This window comes from Acipenser ruthenus, chromosome 46, assembly GCF_902713425.1.
Source record: "Acipenser ruthenus chromosome 46, fAciRut3.2 maternal haplotype, whole genome shotgun sequence".
Lineage (NCBI taxonomy): Eukaryota > Metazoa > Chordata > Actinopteri > Acipenseriformes > Acipenseridae > Acipenser > Acipenser ruthenus.
This window is the reverse complement of record NC_081234.1, coordinates 5,386,700-5,412,128: the sequence shown is the minus strand read 5'-3', so window position 1 is coordinate 5,412,128 and position 25,429 is coordinate 5,386,700. Positions and strand designations below refer to the sequence as shown.

Here is a 25,429-nt window from a genome sequence, read left to right as displayed (position 1 = left end):
TGTTGTAGCAATTCCCATGCTACATAATGTGGGTGTAAGTCTCACCCACCTGTCCCTTTAATTAGGGTCAGTAGCCTGGCCAGGTCAAAACTTCATTTCCCATAGTTCCTTGCAACCACCCTCTGTTCATCCTCTCTCCCCATTGGCTCATTAGATTTCCACCCCTCCACTCTCAGAGCTCCTTAGTAGCCAGCAGTTGTATTAAAGCTGGCTAATCAGGCCTGAGGGAGACTCCCTTTCTCAGAGGAATCCATTTAACTACAGCATTTTCTCTACTTAAATTTCAGTGAATCCATTACCATCCTTAGATAATTCCAGTGCATCCGTTTATTTTCTTTTGTCGCTGCGCTTTGTCTAAACTGCTCTTTTTGTTTTCACTGTTACTTGTTTAAGTTTAGCTGTTTTTCTAGGTCTGTTTAGTGTTTGTTGTTTTATGTGTGACGGTCTCAATTTTTTCCTGATCCTCCTGATTTTTTTCAAACAACTGTTCACCATTCAACTCAACACTACTGGACAGTCTCAACAATTTCAACGTACTCAATGTTTTCAACCTTCTACAATCACCATCATTTTGGGACACTTTGCTGGACTGCCTTATTTGTGGGTGAGATCATTTCTTTTTCGTTTGGATTGTTTCTACTCTAATTTGATACTTTGTTTCCTGTATTTTTTTGTTATTTTGTTACTTTGTATGGATTTCAATTACCCTGCTATTACTGGACTTGTTGGGCCTACCTGTCATTCTCCCACCATCTTTTGTCTATCTGTGTGTGTTGTGTTTGTGAGTGTGGGTTTATTGGAGACCCTCCGGACACTACATTAATTTCTGTTTGGTGATACTGTTTAGCCTTCTGTTTGTCCCTACATATTTATCTGTACCATCTTATTTCTTACCTGTTACCTGCAATTATTTGAATTCCTTACTTATCATTATTCATTTCATTCATTTGTTCATTTTTTCATTTGTTGACATTATTGTTCACAATAATAAACTGATTGTTCTTGAAATTGACACTTCTGACGTCCCTGCTTTTGCTGTCTGTCACTCTTGCTGACTTATTTAGCTATAGGAATAGGGCCAGTAGTCTCTCCTTAGGGAGGACAGTGCAACTGCTTCTCAGTTGTGCAGAGTGATCGTTACAGAATTGGTGGCCCGTACGGGGACCCTTTGTGTCATTAAATTCAAATCTAAATTTATCAGTTTAAATTGTTGGGAACTTAATGTCAGAAATGGAAGATCAGACCTTGACTTCGCTAAATTTCTCTGAGATTGGAGATAGACCCCATGTGACTATCAGAGAGCCTATCACAGAGAGAACCACCCGCATTAGTGACCTGTACAATACACAGGAAGGGGCAGATCTTTCTGGAGGCGATGATGATTATGAAGGGAACCTTACTGACAGTGTTGCGATAGGGCAATTGACTGAGCACTGTTCCCATCTCACTGACCGTGTTGAGCAACTGGAAACACAGCTGTCTGAGTTACAGGGGAGCAGCATTAATCGTGAACAGGTCCTGCGAGGTTACATCGAAGGACGCTTCGCAGATATGGAGAATCGAAGGCAAGAGGCCCTTGACGAAATGGATCTGGAAGTGGTGAAGTGCCTGAAACGCCGCGATGTGCTGTGGGGAGAAGAGCTGAAGAAACTCTTCAAAAAGACCAGCACCCCTCGTCTACCACTTTCTTTGCCGTCTCTCTCCTCTAGAAAGCGGTCTGCACCACAACCATTCTCCTTTGATGGTGGGTCTGCTGATTACCATGGCTCCAGAACTGAAGGAAGTCTTTCCCAAGCAAAGCTGCCCATTAAAATCAACTTCCCAGAGTTTGGCGGGGAGGCCAGCAGCGATGCCATTGACTTCCTGGACAAATGTGATGAATTCCTAGCGCTACGACCCATGACACCCTATGAGATCATGGCAACCATGTCCAGTGTGCTGAAAGGCTCAGCAAAGAGCTGGTGGGTTGCAGAGCGCAAGGGAATCCACTCCTGGGAACAGTTCAAGACTGTCTTCCGTCAAGCCTTTCTGCCGTCTGACTTCCAGACCGAAGTGGAAGACCGACTCCGCTCCAGAGTCCAGCTGCCTGACGAGCGAATCCTTGACTTCGCCTATGACTACCGTGCCCTATGTCTGCGCTGGAAGCCAGACTTGGAGGAGACTGAGTTGGTTTGTCGCATTCTCAACAGCTGTAATCCCAAACTGGCAAGCTGTCTTAGGGGAACAGTGAAGACAGTGGCAGAACTGGTGCGCATCGGGACCCAGGTGGAGAGAGACAACGCTGCTCAGTGGGAATACTGGGTCAAGGCAAAATCCAGCAAAGCCGTTCAGGACAATAGGAGCCATAAAGGAGCTATGAAGAAGCCGGCAGAAGTCAGCATGGTGAGAAGCCAGAAGAAGAAAAATATAGTTCCTGCTGCAAGCCTGACTCTGCTGATCGTGGATGTGGGCGTTCGAGGGCTCCAAGGGCCTGCAGTCCTGGACACTGGGAGCACCTTCACTCTAATGAGAGAGAGTCTCTGGAGGAAGATCGCTCATCCAGGGGAAGAGCTGGAGTCTGCACAGGACCAGTATTTCATGCTGGCGGATGGACAGTCACACCAGGCCAAAGGTCAAGTTCGCCTCACTTACCTTCTCCACGGAGAGATCTGGTTTCTAGGCACATATATCCTACAGGATCATCACCTGACGTTTCCCCTGGTTCTAGGCTTGGATTTCCTGGAGAAAACTCATACCCAGATTGACATTGTCAATAGGCAGTATGGTGTCAAACACCAGAAGGATTTCTCCTACCATCCTTTTTTGCCACGGTATGAGGGGGAAGCTTCCTGGGACAGGTCCTTATCGAGTGTCAGCCTCTACTTCCATACATCTTGCCAGCCACCTACCACCTCGGATCCAAAGCCATGCCAACCGGCGAAGGTGACCATGACCATCACTTCAGCTGAACCATCTCCTGTCGAGCAACAACTCCAGAACCTCCAGCAAAAGTGGTCTTCAGTCTGCACTGATCAGTTGGGAATGACCACCGTCACCCGTCACTCCATCTCCACTGAGGACGAAGTCCCTGTTCGGGGTCGACTGTATAGAGCGTCTCCACTGAAGAAGGCTTTAATCAAGGAACACGTCCAAGACATGCTTCTGGACGGAGTTATAGAACCATCTAACTCCCCATGGTCCTCTCCAGTGGTGCTCACAGAGAAGAAAGATGGTGGTTACAGGTTCTGTGTGGACTACAGAAAGCTGAATGCAAAGACTGTCTTTGATGCATATCCCATGCCCCTCATTCATGACATCCTGGAGTCCCTGAGTGGTGCTGCGGTATTCAGTTCCCTTGATCTACGCTCGGGTTACTGGCAAGTGGCGATGGACTCAGCAAGTAGAGCGAAGACTGCGTTTACTACACCCTTTGGTTTTTATCAATTTAATGTAATGCCATTTGGGTTAAAAAATGCTGCAGCCACTTTTCAACGGCTGATGGAGAGAGTGTTAGGAGACCTCCGAGGGAAGATCTGTTTCGTCTACATAGATGACATCATTGTCTATTCACCAAACTCCGCACAGCATCTTCAAGACCTCGAAGCTGTCTTCCACAAACTTCATCTGGCCCGTCTTACACTCAATCTCAAAAAATGCCACTTCTTTAAACACACTCTCCATTTCCTTGGTCATGTGGTTTCAGGTGAGGGTGTAGCTGCTGATCCCCACAAGCTCCAAGCCATCCAGGAATATCCCATTCCTACCAACTTGAAGGAGGTTCAACGGTTCCTAGGTTTGGCAGGGTGGTACCACAAGTACATCCCCAGGTTTGCGGATATTGCTGCCCCACTTAACAACTTGAAAAAGAAAGATGTCCCCTGGAAATGGACAGGAGAGTGCCAGAAGAGTTTCAAACTCCTCCAAGAAGCTTTGATCAGTCCTCCAGTCCTCGCTCACCCGGACATCAACAAGACGTTCCGAGTCTTTACTGATGCCAGCGATGTAGGACTAGGAGCAGTTCTGACTCAGCTAGAAGGAGATGATGAGAAGGTAATAGCCTACGCCTCCAAATTACTGAACTCTGCCGAAAAAAACTACTCCACATCTGAAAAGGAGTGTCTCGCTGTCGTGTGGGCAGTAGAAAAATGGCGGCATTATCTGGAGGGGATGGAGTTTGAGGTTGTCACTGACCACGCTGCACTCTCCTGGGCATTCAATAACCCAAAAACCTCTTCCAGACTGACCCTCTGGACTCTTCGCCTACAACAATTCACTTTTACCGTTATTTACAGGAAAGGTAGTCTGAATCTTGTACCTGATGCACTCTCCAGAGCTCCACTTGTACCACCTTCAACTCCTTCTGCGTCAGTGTGTGCTAGCAATGCCCCTGCGAGTAGCATGGATCTTCCCACCACCATGGACCAGATTGCGGCCGCTCAGTCCAAAGACCCAGCTATCTCTGACATCATCAATGACATTGCTTCCAATACTGCCAATGATAACCGCATCTCCTTCATCCAACAGCAGGGACTTGTGTATCGCCGGGTGCCCATTCCTAAACAAGGATTCCGATACCAGCTGGTAATTCCGGAACAGCTGACGGATTCCTTCCTCCACCACTACCATGACAACCCTTTGGGAGGTCACCTGGGCAGGATGAAGACCCTGTTGCGTATGCTGGAGGTTGCATGGTGGCCCTCCATCCGTAAAGATACATGGCACCACATAAAGGAGTGTCAAACCTGCCAGAAGTACAAACCGTCCAACACCAAACCTGCAGGTCAACTCCAGTCCACTACTGTGAAGGAGCCAGGAGAGATGCTGGGTCTGGACCTAATGGGACCTTTCCCAAGAAGTAAAAAAGGTAACACTTACATCCTGGTCATTGTTGATTACTTCACAAAGTGGGTTGAGCTGTTTCCATTGCGGGACAGTAAGACCACCAAAATTGTGAACATTTTGACGCAGGAAATATTCACTCGATGGGGAACACCGCAACACATTCTTTCAGACCGTGGACCTCAGTTCACGAGCCAGCTACTCGCAGAGGTGTGCAAGACCTGGGGAGTAGTACAAAAACTCACCACCAGCTACCACCCACAGACCAACCTGACAGAACGCGTGAACCGCACCTTAAAGACCATGGTTGCATCTTTCGTCGGGAAAAACCATCAGCTGTGGGATCAGTGGCTACCTGAGTTTCGTTTCGCCCTCAACACCGCCAAACATGAAACCACAGGCTTCTCTCCTGCAGTACTAGCGCTCGGAAGGACCATCAGAGGCCCATTGGACCGATTAATCGCTGTTGCTCCTGCTCCATCCACCGATCCCTACCAACTGCTAGATCGCCAGCAGCAGATTGCCGAAGAGGTGAGGGATCACGTTGCCAAAGCTCAGAAACGGCAAGCTCGGAATTACAATGCCCGGAGAGCACACTGTCAGTATGAAGAAGGTGAGTTAGTCTGGATAAGATCTCACCCCTTATCTGATGCCTCCGGAAAGTTTTCCGCAAAACTTGCCCCTAAATGGTTTGGGCCAGCTCTTGTAACCAAGAGACTTGGACCCAACAACTACAAAGTCAAGTGGGGGGAGCCAGATTATTTCAAAGAGGATACTGTCAATATTGTTAATTTAAAACGCTACTATGGCGTTCGTCCCTTGCACCTCCAGTGTGGGGGGGGGGGGGAATATGTAGCAATTCCCATGCTACATAATGTGGGTGTAAGTCTCACCCACCTGTCCCTTTAATTAGGGTCAGTAGCCTGGCCAGGTCAAAACTTCATTTCCCATAGTTCCTTGCAACCACCCTCTGTTCATCCTCTCTCCCCATTGGCTCATTAGATTTCCACCCCTCCAATCTCAGAGCTCCTTAGTAGCCAGCAGTTGTATTAAAGCTGGCTAATCAGGCCTGAGGGAGACTCCCTTTCTCAGAGGAATCCATTTAACTACAGCATTTTCTCTACTTAAATTTCAGTGAATCCATTACCATCCTTAGATAATTCCAGTGCATCCGTTTATTTTCTTTTGTCGCTGCGCTTTGTCTAAACTGCTCTTTTTGTTTTCACTGTTACTTGTTTAAGTTTAGCTGTTTTTCTAGGTCTGTTTAGTGTTTGTTGTTTTATGTGTGACGGTCTCAATTTTTTCCTGATCCTCCTGATTTTTTTCAAACAACTGTTCACCATTCAACTCAACACTACTGGACAGTCTCAACAATTTCAACGTACTCAATGTTTTCAACCTTCTACAATCACCATCATTTTGGGACACTTTGCTGGACTGCCTTATTTGTGGGTGAGATCATTTCTTTTTCGTTTGGATTGTTTCTACTCTAATTTGATACTTTGTTTCCTGTATTTTTTTGTTATTTTGTTACTTTGTATGGATTTCAATTACCCTGCTATTACTGGACTTGTTGGGCCTACCTGTCATTCTCCCACCATCTTTTGTCTATCTGTGTGTGTTGTGTTTGTGAGTGTGGGTTTATTGGAGACCCTCCGGACACTACATTAATTTCTGTTTGGTGATACTGTTTAGCCTTCTGTTTGTCCCTACATATTTATCTGTACCATCTTATTTCTTACCTGTTACCTGCAATTATTTGAATTCCTTACTTATCATTATTCATTTCATTCATTTGTTCATTTTTTCATTTGTTGACATTATTGTTCACAATAATAAACTGATTGTTCTTGAAATTGACACTTCTGACGTCCCTGCTTTTGCTGTCTGTCACTCTTGCTGACTTATTTAGCTATAGGAATAGGGCCAGTAGTCTCTCCTTAGGGAGGACAGTGCAACTGCTTCTCAGTTGTGCAGAGTGATCGTTACAATGTGATATCATTAGTGTTTTAAATTATGAAAATGTTACCAATGCAATACCATTCCACTAAGGACTCATACTATTACACTAGGGGATCTTTGTTTTGAATCATGGCATTGTCAAATCAGCTTGAACCAGGAGTGAAATTCTGCCGGTACTCGCTGGTATGCCGTACCGGGACTTATTTTAATGCCGGTACTGGGTACCAGGACTTATTTCATCTGCTTCATCAAACATGGATGCATTCATCCACTCACACAGTCCACTAGCACAACGTTTCTTAAATTCACTTTCATTCAGCACAGTTCATGCTGCTTGCATTTTGTTTCCTCATACTGCTTCTGTTTCTGTTAGCTGCTATTAGCCACCTTTAACGTCAGTATAAGCATTGTATGTTGATTGGCCGAGCTTTCATTCTGATCAGATTTCATTTTGGCATGCGTCACAACTCTCCACCCATTTCGCTTTGTGACAATGCTCATTGGTTGATCAACGAAAGGAGACTTTAACAGTGCAACGTGAAAACAGGGGTATTATTTTCTTAAGTGCGGAGAAACTATCTGAATATTGGAACCAACATTTCTGCACAAGTTGAAGGCAAAAATCCATTTAACGAATTACATAGTTGATAAATATTTTTTAATAATTATCACAGCGCGTTTTGCCTTGCACAGATTTCCTTTGCCAGAATTTGCTTGTAAGTTTCTAAAATGGCAAGTGATGTGTGGGACAGTAGGGATTAACATAAACAAAAAAAAAAACAGAATCAATAAAGTGCTTCTTCAGATCTGGCGATACAGATACAGGTGTGTGTCACGTTTTCCAAACACTGGCCCAACTTGCAAGGTAATGTTAAGTATAGAGATCAAAGTTTAGTTTTGTTGTGATCTTAGTATTTTCTGTTTGAGGACTGTAATTAGGCTTGCCAACTGGCCACATAATTCTAGGACACTTTCAGACAGGTCAGGTTTTTCAACTCCCCTCTCTACTGCAAATTAATGGATTTTATTGAACATGTAAAGTGAGTGTGAATTGCATGAACTGTCACTAAACGAATGTAATTGTTTTTCTTACTAGTTACTAAAAGCACACACCTGTCCGGGGACGTGAATTACTTCCTGTGAGGATCGTTTCCATCAATCAGACTGCTGATTTGCTGTACTGTGTGAAGCAGGAAGACATATTAAATAAATAGAACCTTAACCACAAGGATGAACAAAAAAAGAGTGTGGATGACTGCAAAATTCTCTATAACTATGGATTTGCACTATTTTGATAGATATTGTTTACCATATAACATTTCAAGTAATACAAGTTTAGTACATGTTGTTATGATCCTCTCCCAATAGAATCACCACCTCAATTAAACAAGTCAACACCTTTATTGAAGAAGCTCACGCAATTCACACTCACTTTGTAACGATCACTCTGCACAACTGAGAAGCAGTTGCACTGTCCTCCCTAAGGAGAGACTACTGGCCCTATTCCTATAGCTAAATAAGTCAGCAAGAGTGACAGACAGCAAAAGCAGGGACGTCAGAAGTGTCAATTTCAAGAACAATCAGTTTATTATTGTGAACAATAATGTCAACAAATGAAAAAATGAACAAATGAATGAAATGAATAATGATAAGTAAGGAATTCAAATAATTGCAGGTAACAGGTAAGAAATAAGATGGTACAGATAAATATGTAGGGACAAACAGAAGGCTAAACAGTATCACCAAACAGAAATTAATGTAGTGTCCGGAGGGTCTCCAATAAACCCACACTCACAAACACAACACACACAGATAGACAAAAGATGGTGGGAGAATGACAGGTAGGCCCAACAAGTCCAGTAATAGCAGGGTAATTGAAATCCATACAAAGTAACAAAATAACAAAAAAATACAGGAAACAAAGTATCAAATTAGAGTAGAAACAATCCAAACGAAAAAGAAATGATCTCACCCACAAATAAGGCAGTCCAGCAAAGTGTCCCAAAATGATGGTGATTGTAGAAGGTTGAAAACATTGAGTACGTTGAAATTGTTGAGACTGTCCAGTAGTGTTGAGTTGAATGGTGAACAGTTGTTTGAAAAAAATCAGGAGGATCAGGAAAAAATTGAGACCGTCACACATAAAACAACAAACACTAAACAGACCTAGAAAAACAGCTAAACTTAAACAAGTAACAGTGAAAACAAAAAGAGCAGTTTAGACAAAGCGCAGCGACAAAAGAAAATAAACGGATGCACTGGAATTATCTAAGGATGGTAATGGATTCACTGAAATTTAAGTAGAGAAAATGCTGTAGTTAAATGGATTCCTCTGAGAAAGGGAGTCTCCCTCAGGCCTGATTAGCCAGCTTTAATACAACTGCTGGCTACTAAGGAGCTCTGAGATTGGAGGGGTGGAAATCTAATGAGCCAATGGGGAGAGAGGATGAACAGAGGGTGGTTGCAAGGAACTATGGGAAATGAAGTTTTGACCTGGCCAGGCTACTGACCCTAATTAAAGGGACAGGTGGGTGAGACTTACACCCACATTATGTAGCATGGGAATTGCTACAACTTTACTTGCTGATTCATTTGTGGTTTAGAGAGAGGTGAGTTAAAAAAAATAAAAAAAAAACCTGGCCTGTCTTAAAGTGTCCTGGGGCCAGTTGGCAATCCTAACTGTAATAAACAAAACCCAAAATGATAAGGTGTTTTCTTTGTACAGTGTCCCTTTTCTACATTTTTTGAAGAGATTATGGCCCTGCCCACACTACATAACCGATCTCGAGAACCGTACTCGAAACCGTTCTAGCTCAAAGAGTCCACACTGAAGTACCGTTTCATGTTTAGTCAGGCTTAATTCGTCCACACACCATTAGAATAGTTCAGTTACAATTCCCAGCAGCGCAACGAACCGTGGAAATTAATACGATAGTATCCCACCATGCACTGTATTTTATTTTAAAATATTGTGTTATGCCCCATATTAACAGAGGTGCATATTGCTAAAAAGAAATATAACAAGTAAGTAGGGCTTGAAGTTTTCAGGTTTTATTTTTAATCAGGTGAAGTCCCTTTAAACAAATTGAGCTGATTCTCTTTTATAATGAAACTCGGAAAAAGCTGTTCATTACAAAACAATCTTTGTTTTTACCTTCATATCTTGCCTGAGCCTAATTCTGGTCCTCTTAATTTTATTTCAAATAGAGCTGACAAATTACGTGATTTGTATTTCATTTTTGTAGTCGCCTAATTTAACGTTGTGTTTTTGTTATTTTCCCCACTAGTTTAACAGAGATGTACTGACAGATTTTTTTAAGCATAAAAAAGAATACCTAGTGCGGAGTGTGCACTGGTAACAAGTCCTTCAGGCGCCTGCTCTGAGTATTTCACCAAACATACCACAAAGCATTTGGGGATATTGGAGGATACACAGAAAAATGTAGTTTGGTATTACAGCGTCCACACTTCTGATAAACCACACTACCTGATGCGATCTAATTAGAACCGGACTCGAGACTACCTCCTGAGGTGGTCTCGAGTCCGGTTCTCGAGTACGGTATTAAATGCTGCGTAGTGTGGACGCAAACCGTATGTAGCACTTTTAAGCCGGCTTAAATGCAACTTTTATACTGTTTGTGCCTGAAATACACTCATCTTTTTCTGGAATAGATCATGGTAATTAATCTAGACATACACATAACAGAGAAGCGCACAGAATATATTACTGTTGAATAAGTAATAAGTAAAAAAAAAAAAAGAAAATGATATAACAGGGATATGTGTTCTAATCCAAGGCTAGTGTAGCATGTTGTAGATGAATACCCAGGGTCTGGAAAGTATGGAGATGATTTCAGAGAATATTACTATAGGGATTAATGTGCCTGGTACATTAAAAATTAGAGGGGTATTTTGGCCCCTATTGTGCATTGTTTGACTTAGACTTTTTTGTATGCTTTTTTCATAGCAGTTATTTTTTTAAATACACTTTTTTAGGATAACTTGAAACAAAATGCCCTATCTACAGCAGTCACTGCATAGTGTAATATTTCTTAATACTTACCATTTAAGGTTTAATTTACCATAAAAACTAGAGTATAAGTCGCACCGGTGTAGAAGTCTTATATACTCTTGGTCTTATATACTGTAATGTCATTCACTGGACACCTGGTCCAGTTCTTTGGCATAGCATTGCCTCGTGGTATGCCTTATAGTCCCTTATAAAGTTGTCACTCATTGTACTTCATATAACTGTTATTTTTCCTTAAGCATAAACCCAATTGAGTGTAAGATTAGACTGGGTTCATGCACATACAGGCCCACTAATAAACATTTTCATTACCTGCTATCTGTGTTTTCTTTCAGACACTGAAGCTGTTCACAGAATTAGGTAGAACCAGCAACATGCATGCGGAATTAATATTTATGAAGGCAAAAACCTTATGCAGAACCTTCCCCCGAGCTATTGCTTTCATTTAGGAGAATGGTTGGAAAAATGTAGTGAATCGAATTCAGTGCCCACATACAGTATATTTTAATGTGGTTATCAAAGTCTGTTAACATAAATTTATCATACGTTCCCTAAGTAGGGTTAACACCGATCTTGATTGTGAAGAGTGTACCCGCTAGCTTTAAAAAAAAAAAAAAAAAAAAAAAACATTCATTTTAGTGCCATTCATACCCCTTTCTCAGCTGATTATGTTTTTCTGTGTTTCATTCGCTGTGTGAGTAAAATAGCTTAAAATCTTATATTAGGATAGCAACACCTCCATTTCTACTGTCTGTCCATGCGACGACATAAACAAATTAGGCAGTTAACAGGGCCTGTCTGATAAAGTGCACTGAAAGCTTTAAATTTACACTTATACCCAACAAAGAGTCTTTTGAGCTCTTAAAGTTAGTGATTGTATATCTTAGTAAATATAATAAACAGTATCAAATCTTCAAATCTGTTATTTAAAAACCCAAGTAAAATGTCACTATATAATGCATGCAGTACATTATGTATGTAAAATGCCCAGTGACACTAGCTGAGGAGACGAGTGTAAACAAACACTAGGCAGGAACGCCAGTGGTGTGAGCGAGAGAACAAAAACAGGCAAGCACAGCTGAGGAAGACAGCCAGCCTTAAATAAAGAAACTAATCATTAAAATAGATGGTTACGTACCCGAGGGGGCGTGTGTAGTGAGAGGGGGACCTTGGCCACCCCAGTGTATAGTGCACAGCGAAGCGTAGGACAGAGACCCAAGCATAGCGGCAGTGGGGGCACTACATAAGCAGCACTTTTATTTTGTAGTTTTATTACTGTGGTTTTTTTCCCCCTTTTCATTTCGCCTTTGGTTTTCATTATTATTTCTGAACACCTGTGAGTGCGCCTGCACGAACCTGAGTGTACCTGTGTTGGTAACTCTGTGGTCCTGATTACCGTTGCCGGTATACAGGCCACAGACAACAGCGCCCTCTGCAGTCTAAAATAAATAAAAAAGAAAAGAAATAAAACTGGGCACCTGTACAGTGTTTTCAAGTACCATCTTCTGTCTCCCGTGTCAGTGAATACCCCCACCCTTCTATATATTGCAGAATGTTGGAGATAATATTTCATGTGGGATAAATGCACCCCCACGTGTCCCTCCCTATGTGTCCCCCCCCCCCCCCCCAAAAAAAATGACATCTGTATCTGATTGCAGCACCGTACTCCCAGTAGCTGAGCCGTTTCTGTGTCAGGTTTAGAACAGCTCTCTCTCTCTCTAACTGCTGGAAATGAAAACCCTTCAATTTATCCCTTATTTCCAGCCTCTTACACGGTCAGGAAAAGGGAATTGTAACAAGAAGGGGATACAATGGCGAGAATATTAAGGGATTTTTATTTCTTCTGTTTACAGAAATGAGGGATCAGTCAAAACCACCACCAGACAGCTTTAGATTTAGTAATTTCATTCCATTTCTATTTTTTTTTATTTATTTGAGAAAATATTCCCAGTATATTTGTTTTGTTATTTCCTTTGAGACTGACTTGAGATTATACTTTTACTGAAAGTTAGTTTGTGCAAATGTTTTAACTTTCTAAGTGTAACTGGCAGTGTTGTGTGATGCACTGCCGTTATGGATTCTGTCCTCTGCACCAGGGCACGAGGGCCAAAATAAAGAGTTAAACAACAAGGCACAGATCCATTCCAAACACTTACTACTGCCAGGCTGAGCAACACTTTATACGCGTGGCCATTCCCCAATTACCTACTTGGGGAACGGCCACATCTGCGATTGTTGGCAGGGATAGATTTAACCCCATCCCTGCCAAACTTACATTTACACAGCTATTTACACCGGCAGAGCTTCCGCCCTGACACACACTTTTTAGGTCCTTTCTCCTGACTGGCTAGTGCCATCTAGTGATCTGCCATTTTGGAAACTAGTGGCAATACACTACTGTCCACAAGAGGGCGCTTACTAATATACACTTTGGCTGATCTAGTCTGTGTAACATACTTCTATGGCAGGTAGCTAGAACTAAAGAGCATCTCCTAAACTTTAAATAAAGTATTTCTGTGATTGCAATGAGACCTACTCAGGATGATTAGGGCAGCAGTGTGGAGTAGTGGTTAGGGCTCTGGACTCTTTACCGGAGGGTCGTGGGTTCAATGGGTTCAATCCCAGGTGGGGGACACTTGAGCAAGGTACTTTACCTAGATTGCTCCAGTAAAAACCCAACTGTATAAATGGGTAATTGTATGTAAAAATAATATGTTAAAAATAATGTAATTGTATGTAAAGATAATGTGATATCTTATAACAATTGTCAGCCTGGATAAGGGCGTCTGCTGAGAAATAAATAATAATAATAATGATTGCAAATATAATAAAAAGGTAATTGGAATTCAAAGCTACTTTTATTGTGTACAGCACAGTAAAAACAGGCCACCGCACCACATTTCATTTCCCATTGTCTTTTGAGAGCGTTGACATTATTCAGAAAAAAAGTCTGTCTGCTGTGTCATGACAAGGCACCGGTATGTAGGACTTTCATTGTGATGGCAAGACAACTACCTGCATGTGATGAAATGATTCCCTAAACTTTCCATTGCAGAGACCTGTAGGGCTTCAGATAAGGTTTTGTGGCCAGTCAGTCAATTACTGACACAGCTCATCACTGTCATACAGACAGTTCGAACTGCAGCATATCTCTGGTGCACTGGCAGACTTGACACTACACCAATACCTGACTAGAAGGCTGAGTAGTTATATAGGAACCTTCCTGGAAGGGAGAAGGGGGGACGGGACGCTGAGCTCTAGGGGCTCTGCTGGTCTTTTGAATGTTTGAAGAAAAGCCTGTAAAGGCAGACAGGGATATTATTCCCAAATGAGTTTGCGGATTCGAGGTGCAATCAGCAACCACTTTCCTGATGGGATATCGGGTCATAATCAACAACAATCGATTCATTGAGAAGTGAAAGAAGAAAGAACAGTACAGTAGTATTATACAACAACCGGACACTTCTCTCCCTGTGTTTTCTGTGAAAGTCAGCTCACAAAAGGGTACGCACTATCTCAGCAATAATATTCCTCATTTTTGCAGCTGCTGCATAACAGCTGAAGACACTGGACACATTTGCCTGGTAGTCGTTTTCATATTCAGTAGATATTCATTCGGCATTCACAAAACAGCCCACAAGTAATAGAAGAAATAGGTTGGAAACCACAATTAATTATTAGGAAAATACTCCATGGACTCAGCTTTCCAGCTGACACAACATTGAAACAATTATTCTGAACAATGAGTTTTCTAGCCTGGCTGTTCATTATTATGGAGTGTCTTGTAGACCTTTTCTGTCTATTACTGCAGATTATTGTATTTGTTTTTGAAAGCTCTAAATTACTTGCAAATACCTCACAGTAATATATTTTATACAGTAAACTGTGTATGCATGTTTGTGATTAAATCAGGTCAATGATTGTGTTGCACCAGGGAAGCAAATAGCTGCAGTTACAATGTGTGGATATAGGGGGCTCCACCATCTCATCAGAGCTCTTGTCAGGTGGCATCTGTAATGGTCATGTGATCCAGTAGTGGCGCCCCCTGTGCTTTTTTGTCTTTTTCTAACTCCATTGTCTTTTTCAGGGGGAAACAAGTAGCTATTCCCATATTGTTAATATTATATTTTAAAATCAAAATACCTGATTGCATGATGTGCGTTGTTTTCTATATAAATTGAGACCTACCTAAAGAAATATAATGTCCTAATGATAAAGAAGAAGGCACGAGTCAAAACAACATTTCCTTACAATTCTTGTGAGTTTTGAGGTTCTGGATAAGAAAAAATAAATTCTGTATATGGTGATGCGATTATGATGAACAGCAAAAGATACATCTGTCTGAGTCACGTATAGCCATTAAAACATCCATTTACACACAAGTAATTAGGTAAACATTGCTTCCCCTGATATTATCATAACTCACCCGCTATTGTTTTGTAGGGCTTTCAAAGAAAATGCGCTGAGCTTCGTTGTTTTGTTTATTTAGCAGACGCCTTTATCCAAGGCGACTTACAGAGACTAGGGTCTGTGAACTATGCATCAGCTGCAGAGTCACCTACAATTACGTCTCACCCAAAAGACGGAGCACAAGGAGGTTAAGTGACTTGCTCAGGGTCACACAATGAGTCAGTGGCTGAGGTGGGATTTGAACCGGGGACCTCCTGGTTACAAGCCCATTTCTTTAACCACTGGACCACACAGCCTCCCGTAACTGGAGGACGTTTGTTGAAATTACATTTTTAAAAGCGTAGCTTGTATTCCCCAACAATGGTTTCAAAATGATATTGTGCCTCGGGAGAAGTCGATAAGTCACATTGTATTCAATTCTAAAGTGTTCCAAATATTAATTATATATCTGCTTGTGTCTTCTTTCTTAACAGTAGGTTGTTAACGCTTCAATACTTAATGCAGGTTGATCTCAAAACTAGTTTGATGTGGCTCTCTTTAAAATATTTCATTTTTAATTATTGAAATGCACAGCTACCAGTTATAATTGCATATACGATACATCCTGGGTTTATTTTCCTCAACAAACAAAAAGAAATGGACAGATAATTATTTTTATACAGGTATTTGGTTATTTTTTTCATTTCATCATATGATTCTTATTTTCTCTGAAAGGCTTATGAATTTATTCATTACTTATTTGTGAATGGTGTTCTTGAAAGTTCAAACTCAATTTGTTACCTCTTCTATGACAATAGAATAATTATTTATTAATAAGCAATGGTAGCACAAGGGCAGCACATTGATATGAGCCATTGTTGCACTGGTACACCAGTGGTAACATTTTCATATTTTTGACATACCAGTCCCTTATTATAGTTTCCCATACTAAAATAGCGAAGTGAAATCATGGTAAATCATAGGTAAGCATTGTAAAGACTACCAAGGTATGGTAAAGCATTTTTAAAAACATGGTTAAAATTGTATAAGGGATGGTATCACAATAGGGCTAGCAACAAATAGACCAGTAAACTAGTCAAATAGAAAACTGACAGTCAACCTTAGAATCTGGTAGTCGACTAATCGAAAATCACGTGATTATGACATGATAGTGAAGCGAGCCTTTAGCGTGCCGTTTCAGATGGACAGAAGTGCAATTGAAATCCACTAACATATAAATGACATTTTAGAGCATTAATAAATATATTTTAAAAAAACCAAGCAGTGCACAATCATAGTGTTATAGATAGAGCACCAGCCATTAGCAAATACTTTGTTTGTCAAAATTGTGTAAGGGATGGTATCAAAATAGGGCTAGCAACAAATAGACCTTTTTGTAACGAGGTGTTCAGTCCTGGTCACCTCTTTACAAAAAGGATATTGCTGCTCTAGAAAGAGTGCAAAAAAGAGCAACCAGAATTATCCCGGGTTTAAAAGGCATGTCGTATGCAGACAGGCTAAAAGAATTTAATCTGTTCAGTCTTCAACAAAGAAGACTACGCGGCGATCTGATTCAAACATTCAAAATCCTAACAGGTATTGACAATGTCGACCCAGGGGACTTTTTTGACCTGAAAAAAGAAACAAGGACCAGGGGTCACAAATGGAGATTAGATAAAGGGGCATTCAGAACAGAAAATACGAGGCACTTTTTTACACAGAGATTTGTGTTGGTCTGGAACCAACTCCCCAGTAATGTTGTTGAAGCTGACACCCTGGGATCCTTCAAGAAGCTGCTCGATGAGATTCTTGGATCAATAAGCTACTAACAACCAAACGAGCAAGATGGGCTGAATGGCCTCCTCTTGTTTGTAAACCTTCTTATGTTCTTAACCGGTTGACCTGTTAGACTATTTTTACCTGAACTCTGTCAAATTAGTACTTGTTCTACCCTATATCACAATTGTATGAACCAACATTCATTGCAGTATTTCTGTATCAGTACCAGCAAAAAGAAAGAACCCTTGCAGTCCACGGCAATGGCAGCACAATGAATTTAAAACAAATATTGTAAAGCAGCCCTGATCTTGTAGAATGGCACTGCAATTATCAAATATCAGACAGGTAATAATAGACAACTCCATGCACTGAGAACACTTCATTATTCAAAAGCAAGAATCATGAAGTATAGACGCTTCACAAAAGCATTCAACTACAATTGAAGACATGTATGTGCTAGTAATACACTAATACGTGTGGCTCGAAATAGGACACCAGGGCGCTTAATCAATCAATGTTCAATTGAGGCAAAATAAAAAGCCACGGCCAATCAATAATTAATCGATCCATTGTTGCAACTGCAAACAATTACTATTGGGATATTATTGGTATTTCATTGGTGTGTCAAAATATGAAAACCACAGTGGTCCATATCAATGTGGCCGCCCTTGGGCTACCATTGCCTATAGTACAGAACCTTTGTAATGCCATTGAAGACCATTTGGAAGACCCCAATCTACCCATAGTTACACATGAATAGCTGGCCCAAGGTTAGCACCGACAATCCTAGATCATGTTTTATTCATGTCGCCTATGGGTGCTCAGAATATTGATCTCCTATTTTTTGCCCTTTCTGTTTAATGAAGCGTGTTAGTCAGGAATCAAGAAATTACTGGTAATAAATAAAAGAACATTGCCAGGCTATGTAAAATTAACTGTTGTAATGAGGAAATTAGTGACTTTTATTGGCAAAGCCCTCATCCTTTCATTAAAAGTCATATTTCCGACCATCTATCATGCAATGAGCACTCAAGCAGCTCGGAGTTTAATGAGCGTGGATTGTCACCTTGTTCCAATTATCTGTTACCTTTGACTTCCCTAAGCACAGAGGCTTTAAAAGGCAGTGTGCTTATAATTAGCGGCATTAGTTAAGTGGAGAATGAATGTGTGCTCCTAGCTGACTGATAAACTGCTGTGTTAGCACAACTGATGTGAAAGAGATGCAAAATCAATGCACACTGTGTTTTAAGGTAAGTAATACTGTACTATATCTCATTATCTATTGTTTGAGCAATCTAATATATTGGGAGAGCAGTGCATGGAATATAAATAGTGCTATAAATTATACTGTTGCAATATCAGCATTACATGTTTAAGGGGTTTTAGTGAATTAAACAGTTCCTTAACTCTTACCTGTCGTGCATTCCTATCAGCTATGTTGCATGTTTAAAAGAAGCATTTGTTTTAGAAAACATGTATTTTCATAAAAGAATCTGGTGCCCTGCTTAAATAAAGCTCTGTCTTACTTCCACTTCCTACATCATTGTCTTCTGGGTCAAAGCATGTCTGAAAAGCATGTCGTAAGGGGAATCAACTCCTTTATGAAACGACCAGGGAAGTGAAACACTACCTGAACGTAGGGGATTCAATTACAGCTTTCTTTAACCTAGTATTTAATTGAGTGCACTCGGCTCTCATGCCTTTCTCTGGTGGCTTGGATTTGAATTTGGCTCCTCTGATCACAATTAAATTAGTTTAGTTGCCTCAACCTAGCCCTTGCAATCCACATATAACATCGTCCATGGTTTATCATGAACACTAAATTAACCAGGAGAATCCATGTTGTCTGCTTTACATAGGGTTGAAAACACTATATACAATACTTTTCTTTACACCACTACATTCAAGTTAGGTGGAAATCATGACAGATGAATTCAGCATCCCTTTGTTAACTAATTGTGATTCCAATGCTCCTATAAACATCCGCTCCAAGTTTAAAATCAAGATTGCCTGCCAAATTGTTTTTTGCATTTTAAAACATTTCATTTCCTCTGTGTAGCCATGTATAAATGTTAATTTCATGTCAAAGAGATAATTACAGAATTCAGAGAAGTTCAACACTCCAATAAAGGCCACCCTGCTGACATTTAAAACCAAAACTGCACAGAAAGAAAAAAACAAAAGAGATGTTTTATTCATGGAGAAATTGAATATCTTCCCCAAGAGAAATTGGTGGTAACATTAAAAGTCATACTGTTTTGTTTTGTTTTTCTTGTTAAAATGTCATATAGGATTTTAGTCAAGTATTTGGAGATTGATTTTGTGTAAATTGGATGTATTTTACAGATTAATTTGCTTTGCAAATGTTTGATTTCTATTCTTTTAAAATGTAAAAAACATTTGATTCAGTCATGTTGGATAAGTCATCCATAAACTTAGGCTGTGTAAAGTGTCTTTGCTGCTCTGGCACTCCCGCTGGTTAGGGGGGCAAAATAGTCAGGGGTGGTTTCTCCTACAGCAGACCAAGCAAACCCCTGCAGGGCTGGCCTTTGTTCCCCAGCCGCCAGTACCGTGTGTACAGAGGTACAGGTAGTGGACAAATAAATGGAAACACCTGGGTAAAAGAGAGACACCAAGTATATTGAAAGCAAGGGCTTCCACACAGGTGTGGCTCATGCGTTAATTAAACAAATAACATCCCAGCATGCTCAGGGTCATGTATAAAAATGCTTGACAGGCCTGGTTGCCTATAATTATGGTCAGCATGGCTGCAAGAGGAAACCTCAGTGACTTTGAAAGAGGGATGATTGTTGGAGCGCGTTTGGCAGGAGCTTCAGTGACCAAGACACCTCAACTTGCTGATGTTTCACGGCATGGAACTCCGAGGGAAAGACATAATTTGCAACAGTGAGCAGAAGCGCATACTCCAGGATCGTGATATCCATGCATTAATTCGAAGTGCAAGGCAAAACAGGCAAGCGACTGCAGATCAATCGACTGCAAATTTCAACCTGGGGCGTGAGCAGCCAGTTTAATCAAAAACGTCCGCCGAGAACTCCCCAGATCGGGATACCATAGTGGCGCAACGTCCTATTAAGTGACTTTACATTGGTGTTTCCATTTTTTTGTCCACTGTCTGTAACTGGCTTGGATGTGGGATCGGAGGACACCCACTGACCTTCAGTTCACCTGAGCTGTTGTAGGGAACTGCTGTGGCAGGGTAGCATATTTGAACATTTTAAATAGAATTATAAGTGACAGCAGAAAAGTTTTAGGGAATTCATTGTATAAGCCACTTATTTTTAGGGATAATCCCAGGATTTATCCAAGAAGTATTCCCAGTGCTGTAAAATGCTCTAAAAAAAGAAAGGGCTGGTACCTCCCATACATGAGTCCACGGTTTTTTACATTTACAATGTACAATGTAAGTTATAGGCCAGACAAATCTGTTTCAACAGTAAGCTGGTATTTTTACATTGTGGTAACAGAAAAGCATGTCTCCTCTCAATCATTCAAATGGAGCTGATTAATTTCCCAAAGCACACACACACAGAGCTCCTTGGTGCTGGCCAGGCAGTCAGGTGAGCTGTCTATTATCACATTTAAATTGTCGTCATGAGCTCACGGAGACATGAAATCGTCAGATCCATACAAAAATTAAAGAACCGTCAAAAATCAATTTGAAGGCAGCTTTTTGTAGCACATGCTGCTCCGGTGTGATTGTGCTTAATTAATTATTTCCACATGTTTTAGCCTGGCCCGTCCGGTTCTTTATAGCAGAAAATTACTAAAAGGAATTCATTTCATCTTGTTCAGCTGGTGGAACAATTTTCTACTTGTCACTCAAGGATCTCATGAGAAGGACTCTGTATTCGTCAGTTAATTTTCTCTCTCTACTTTTCTGCTTGGAAAGTGTCTGGAGTGTTAACTCACTAGTGGCTTTTCTTTCTTTTCTTAAGCTGTTGTTGTTATGAGGTTTTCTACAGGCTGTGTGAGCACCGTGCTGATTCAACAGTATTATGGATTTAAAGGGCTTACTGTTACATCGCTGTGTATCCCCTCTTACTTTCTTTGGCTTTGTTTTGTTTAAAACCTGATTATAGTTCCTGTTGTGCATTTCTGAGAGTGTCCACAAAACAGCTGTACAAGCCTAGCTGAATCCAGTTCTGCCAATTGCCTGTAGTGTTATCTTTGTTACTTACTCAATATGTAGCACTTCGTGGCCCCTATAACTGCAGTCTATTTAGGGTTCTTCATATTAGGTGCACAGAATACTGTCATAAAGTATTTGCTTTGAGCTGGTTCTTCATTTTAACATTGTGAAACCTCTTAATTGTCAGTTTTGCCACTTAATGCAGGAAAGATATATCCATGAGTTGAATTGAATTCAATCAACTTTTAAAGTTTAGCCCTGCTCATTCTTTTAATGTAATTATTCAATTATAAATGAATTTGTCATAGCGAGTCTAAATAAAATAATAATGTCTTATTATAAATACAGTACTGTTTTAATTGTCTTCCATTTCCCTTCTTTTTGGCACTGTTTTCCAGTAGCGACGCAGGGGGCTTCCTTCGTGTCTTGTTGATTAATCTGATAAGGAGGGTGTTAGACATGATCAACACTCAGGTTGTCTGTGTCAGACCATGTTTAATTAAAGGGGGAAAAAAGCTGTTAATGTTACAAAACTGGTAACTCACTGGTATCTTCTGCCACTTTGCTGATCAGTATTAGAGTAACATAATTCAGGCAGAATAACTGCAAACATTATAAATGGGTAAGGGAGGGATAACAGAAACTAAATCTTAAATGGGATCTGTTGCTTCAGTGTATTCAGGATGTCCCATAAATCAAGCATAGGTATAACTGTAAATGTTGGTGGTCTCTATATTTCTTGCAAGTATGTCTTTAGGCAATTATATTTCCTATGACATCTGAACCTACAAACTCACACAATATCTATAGTTATTTATAGTTATTTATAGTAGGGAACAAGATTAGTTATATCTTGTTCCCTACTATTTTATTGCTGTAGTGAGTTATGTCAGCCATACATCAGCTGGCCCATTTGTGCAGAAAGTTGAATTGAATAGTGTGATATGGCTAGCTGTCGTCTCCTCTGAAAACTCACATGGGATAAACAGGTGGCAGCCCTTCTTGAGAGTCATGGAAATGTTAACAAAACATATAAATGGTAGGACACCCCAGGCTTAAAATCCAGGGAAATAAATAGTCGATGCTTTGGCTTCCCACTGTATGAAATGAGTTGGACTTTGTTGTAGTTGTAGTTTGCAGTGATTTTGTCGGGGACATTTCCGTGATTAATGTGCTGTTAATTTGTGTTTGAAGCCGCTGGGAGTCTAATGATGAATAAGCCAGCAGTTCAAAAAGCATTTGTGTGAAAGTGCTGCAAATTATAATCAATGGGAAAAAGAAACAGATTTCAGATTACTTGATGTTCCCAAGAGTTTAGTCTCTTTTCTTTTTCTTTCTTTTTTTTCAAAGAAGGTGATGACACATCTCATATAACAGGCATAGGCGGCTATGCAAGTAGTTTAAAATCATTTAGGCTGGATTTAAAGGAGTGCTATTCAATTATTTAACATCCAGTTTCTTCCATTAGATTTATTTATACCATAGTTATTACTGCTCCCCCTTTTATTGGGCTGAGAATTTTTAGGTTCTTAACTTTACACATTTCGGGATGTGCAAATAAATACATTGCTATAGCTGCTGGTATCTTTGCTGCAGGTCACATGATCCAATTACAGCTTCGCCATTGGAGTGAACTTCAACACATGATTAGGTACCAGGAAGCCACTGCTTTTCATCAATAGTGTTGTGTTCTGCATAAACTATGAGTACAAACCAAAGATGTTCAACATAACCAGTGATAATACTGCTAATAAAAGGGAATACAATGGATTTTAAAGCATCACTCCTTTAAGATTTGCAGTATTGTACTCTTCTCCCGCATATGTCCTTCCGCAAAAGCCGCCTTCCATTCCTGAAAAATAACAATTTTGGTTTAGCCTAACTGAGCAATTTTAATAACATGGTTTAAAGATATCATTACTGTGTGACAAATAACCTGCAATGTTCACGCTTCTCAGTTACATCTGCTAATAAGCCTGCTTTGATTAGGGTTCGGCTAATTAAATGAGATACAGTACTTTCAAATCTGATTACTGTTATTACTATAACAATCTTGAATTCTGTCTGACCTTTCAACTTGAACAAATCTCTTGACCTAATGTTCTGTTGTAAAATTGTATGAAACTACCAATACTGAAGTTTAGTTTCCCAGTGCTAAGGAAATATGGAAATTAACTAACTAAAAGCAGCGAAACAATGTATAAAAGTATAAGTGAGTCTTATACCTTTTGTACACTCCTGAAATAATTCACAATCAACACACGTCGAAACCATTTGGTTGCCATTGACTTAATTCGCAGTTACACAACTTGAGTATCGTACACTATTTCGGTGGTACCCGATACGCACACAAACGACAATAATGCAATTTCTTCCTGTAAAAACCGGTGCGTGTCCATAACTGGGGCTGATGCATAACAGTATGCAATGTGCTATTTGCAGCTCAGTCAGTGCAGTTGCAGAGGGAAACTGGTTCCTGAGGTACTGGGGTCAAATCCAGCTCTTGGAATTCTTTTTCTTTTTTTTTTTTTTTTTTTTTAAAACAACCGTCTTCATTAGAAATCGACCAGTTTAGACCAGTTTTACTTCAAGAAGTCTTTATTTCTATTAGGCTATGTGTATTCTTATTGGTGACTGTATCCGCTGGAATAGGGTATTGCATGTGATCAATACAATCTTGATGAGTAAGCTTGTATGACAGTTGATTGTGTTGGCCCATACCAAACGGACTGCCCTGGTGTTTTATATAAATTCTGTTTCAGTTTCAGCTGTGGGGGCTGCTTCTGAAAAGACTTCTATGATGACCAACAGGGGTGTGCAACTGTAATTTCTAACTCCTTTGCATTTGCGACAGCACTGAGTTAGTGAATGGAAAATCTCAATGCAGTACAAAGTTTCCAAGGGGACAGAAATTACATCTGCACACCTAAGATTCAAAAGGCTATGGCTTTCAATTGTTTTAAAAAGATTTATTTTTCACAGCACGAAATAGGGCCAGAACTAACAAAGAGAACAGAACAGTGTGTTAACAAATAGCTTTATCAATCACACGGTTCTAAATAAAAACACCACGGTTGGAGAAGTTTGACAGTATCCAACTCTTTAGCCGATGCCTTCTCTGATTGAGCTGTTATTCGAGTGGAAATCCCAAATATTACACTAGCAAACATCTGCTGGTTATTTGATTTGATTTATGCATGTAACACTTCGCTGGGGCGATGCTGCCTCATTTCAGGGTACGCTTGTCAGCAGCATCACCAAGGGCCTCATTTAAAAGATAATAGAAGAACCTAACAATCCAGCAGTCCTTCAAACTAAATCCAGTGCCCAGGTTCCAGTAATCACAATTGCAATTCATCCACTCCTGTGCATTTTAAGTGGCAGTGCTTTGCACATCAGCCGTCGTTGAATGAGAATGTAAAAGTCATCTTGCAGTAGCCATGCGTTAATTCTCTGAACAGATTAGTGAATATGAATCCATTAGCTGAAAGCTGTTTCCCTAACCGGAAAGAGAAGCTGATGATAAGCCTTTAATATATGTTGTACGTTGTACATCATTTTGTATTCGTATTTTTTTTTTATAGATATCAGTGAACCCAATAGTGTAACATTAAGTTACATCTAATATACATAAAGGTGTCAGCTTTACTCAGCTGGAGTTACCATCTTCAGTGTTTTTGTACAAGAGTGATAGTAGCAGTTGCTATTGATGTAATGGTAACCACAGTGAAACTATTTCATATTTTAACAAATGGTATAACAATAGTTTGAGCACACAATTCACACTGGTAATCCATTGGTACAATAGCAGATCCATAAAGTAATACCATGCCAGTTCAGTTATCAGAGTCTTATGCATTTACTGATATGTTATTGATTTATAAATAGTCCAATCACTTTGTTCCTATCAGGACTACTGTATTGTACAGTCCCTTAATTAGATTGCCACTACTGCTGATGCTTCTGCTATAGTTTCTTTAATAGCATATTAGTATCTTCAGTTTTGAAGATGTGTTTTCTTACACAGTGCCTTCTTTCCCTTTGTCTCGTCAACAGGAAGTGAAAGTAGCGATGCCCTACCGGAATCCATGCCGTCTGTCCCCGGGACCCTCCCCCACTTCCTGGTGGAGCCAGAAGACGCCTACATCATCAAGAGCAATCCCATTCACCTGCGATGTCGCGCCAGGCCGGCCATGCAGATCTTCTTCAAGTGTAACGGAGAGTGGGTGCACCAGAATGAGCATGTTTCAGAGGAGAGTGTGGACGAGAGCACAGGTACTGACTTTAACATCCAAGAG

The 25,429-nt window shown here is 40.5% G+C and overlaps 1 protein-coding gene across 1 annotated transcript in view; it reads left to right on the top strand.

Annotated features, from left to right (window-relative positions):
* Nucleotides 1-25,429, top strand: part of LOC117397927 (netrin receptor UNC5D-like) — a 311,830-nt gene that overhangs the window by 176,972 nt on the left and 109,429 nt on the right. The window contains exon 2 of the mRNA XM_059013539.1: nt 25,188-25,406. Within this exon, the coding sequence (XP_058869522.1) occupies nt 25,188-25,406 (219 nt within the window). The remainder of the gene's footprint in view (nt 1-25,187; nt 25,407-25,429) is intronic.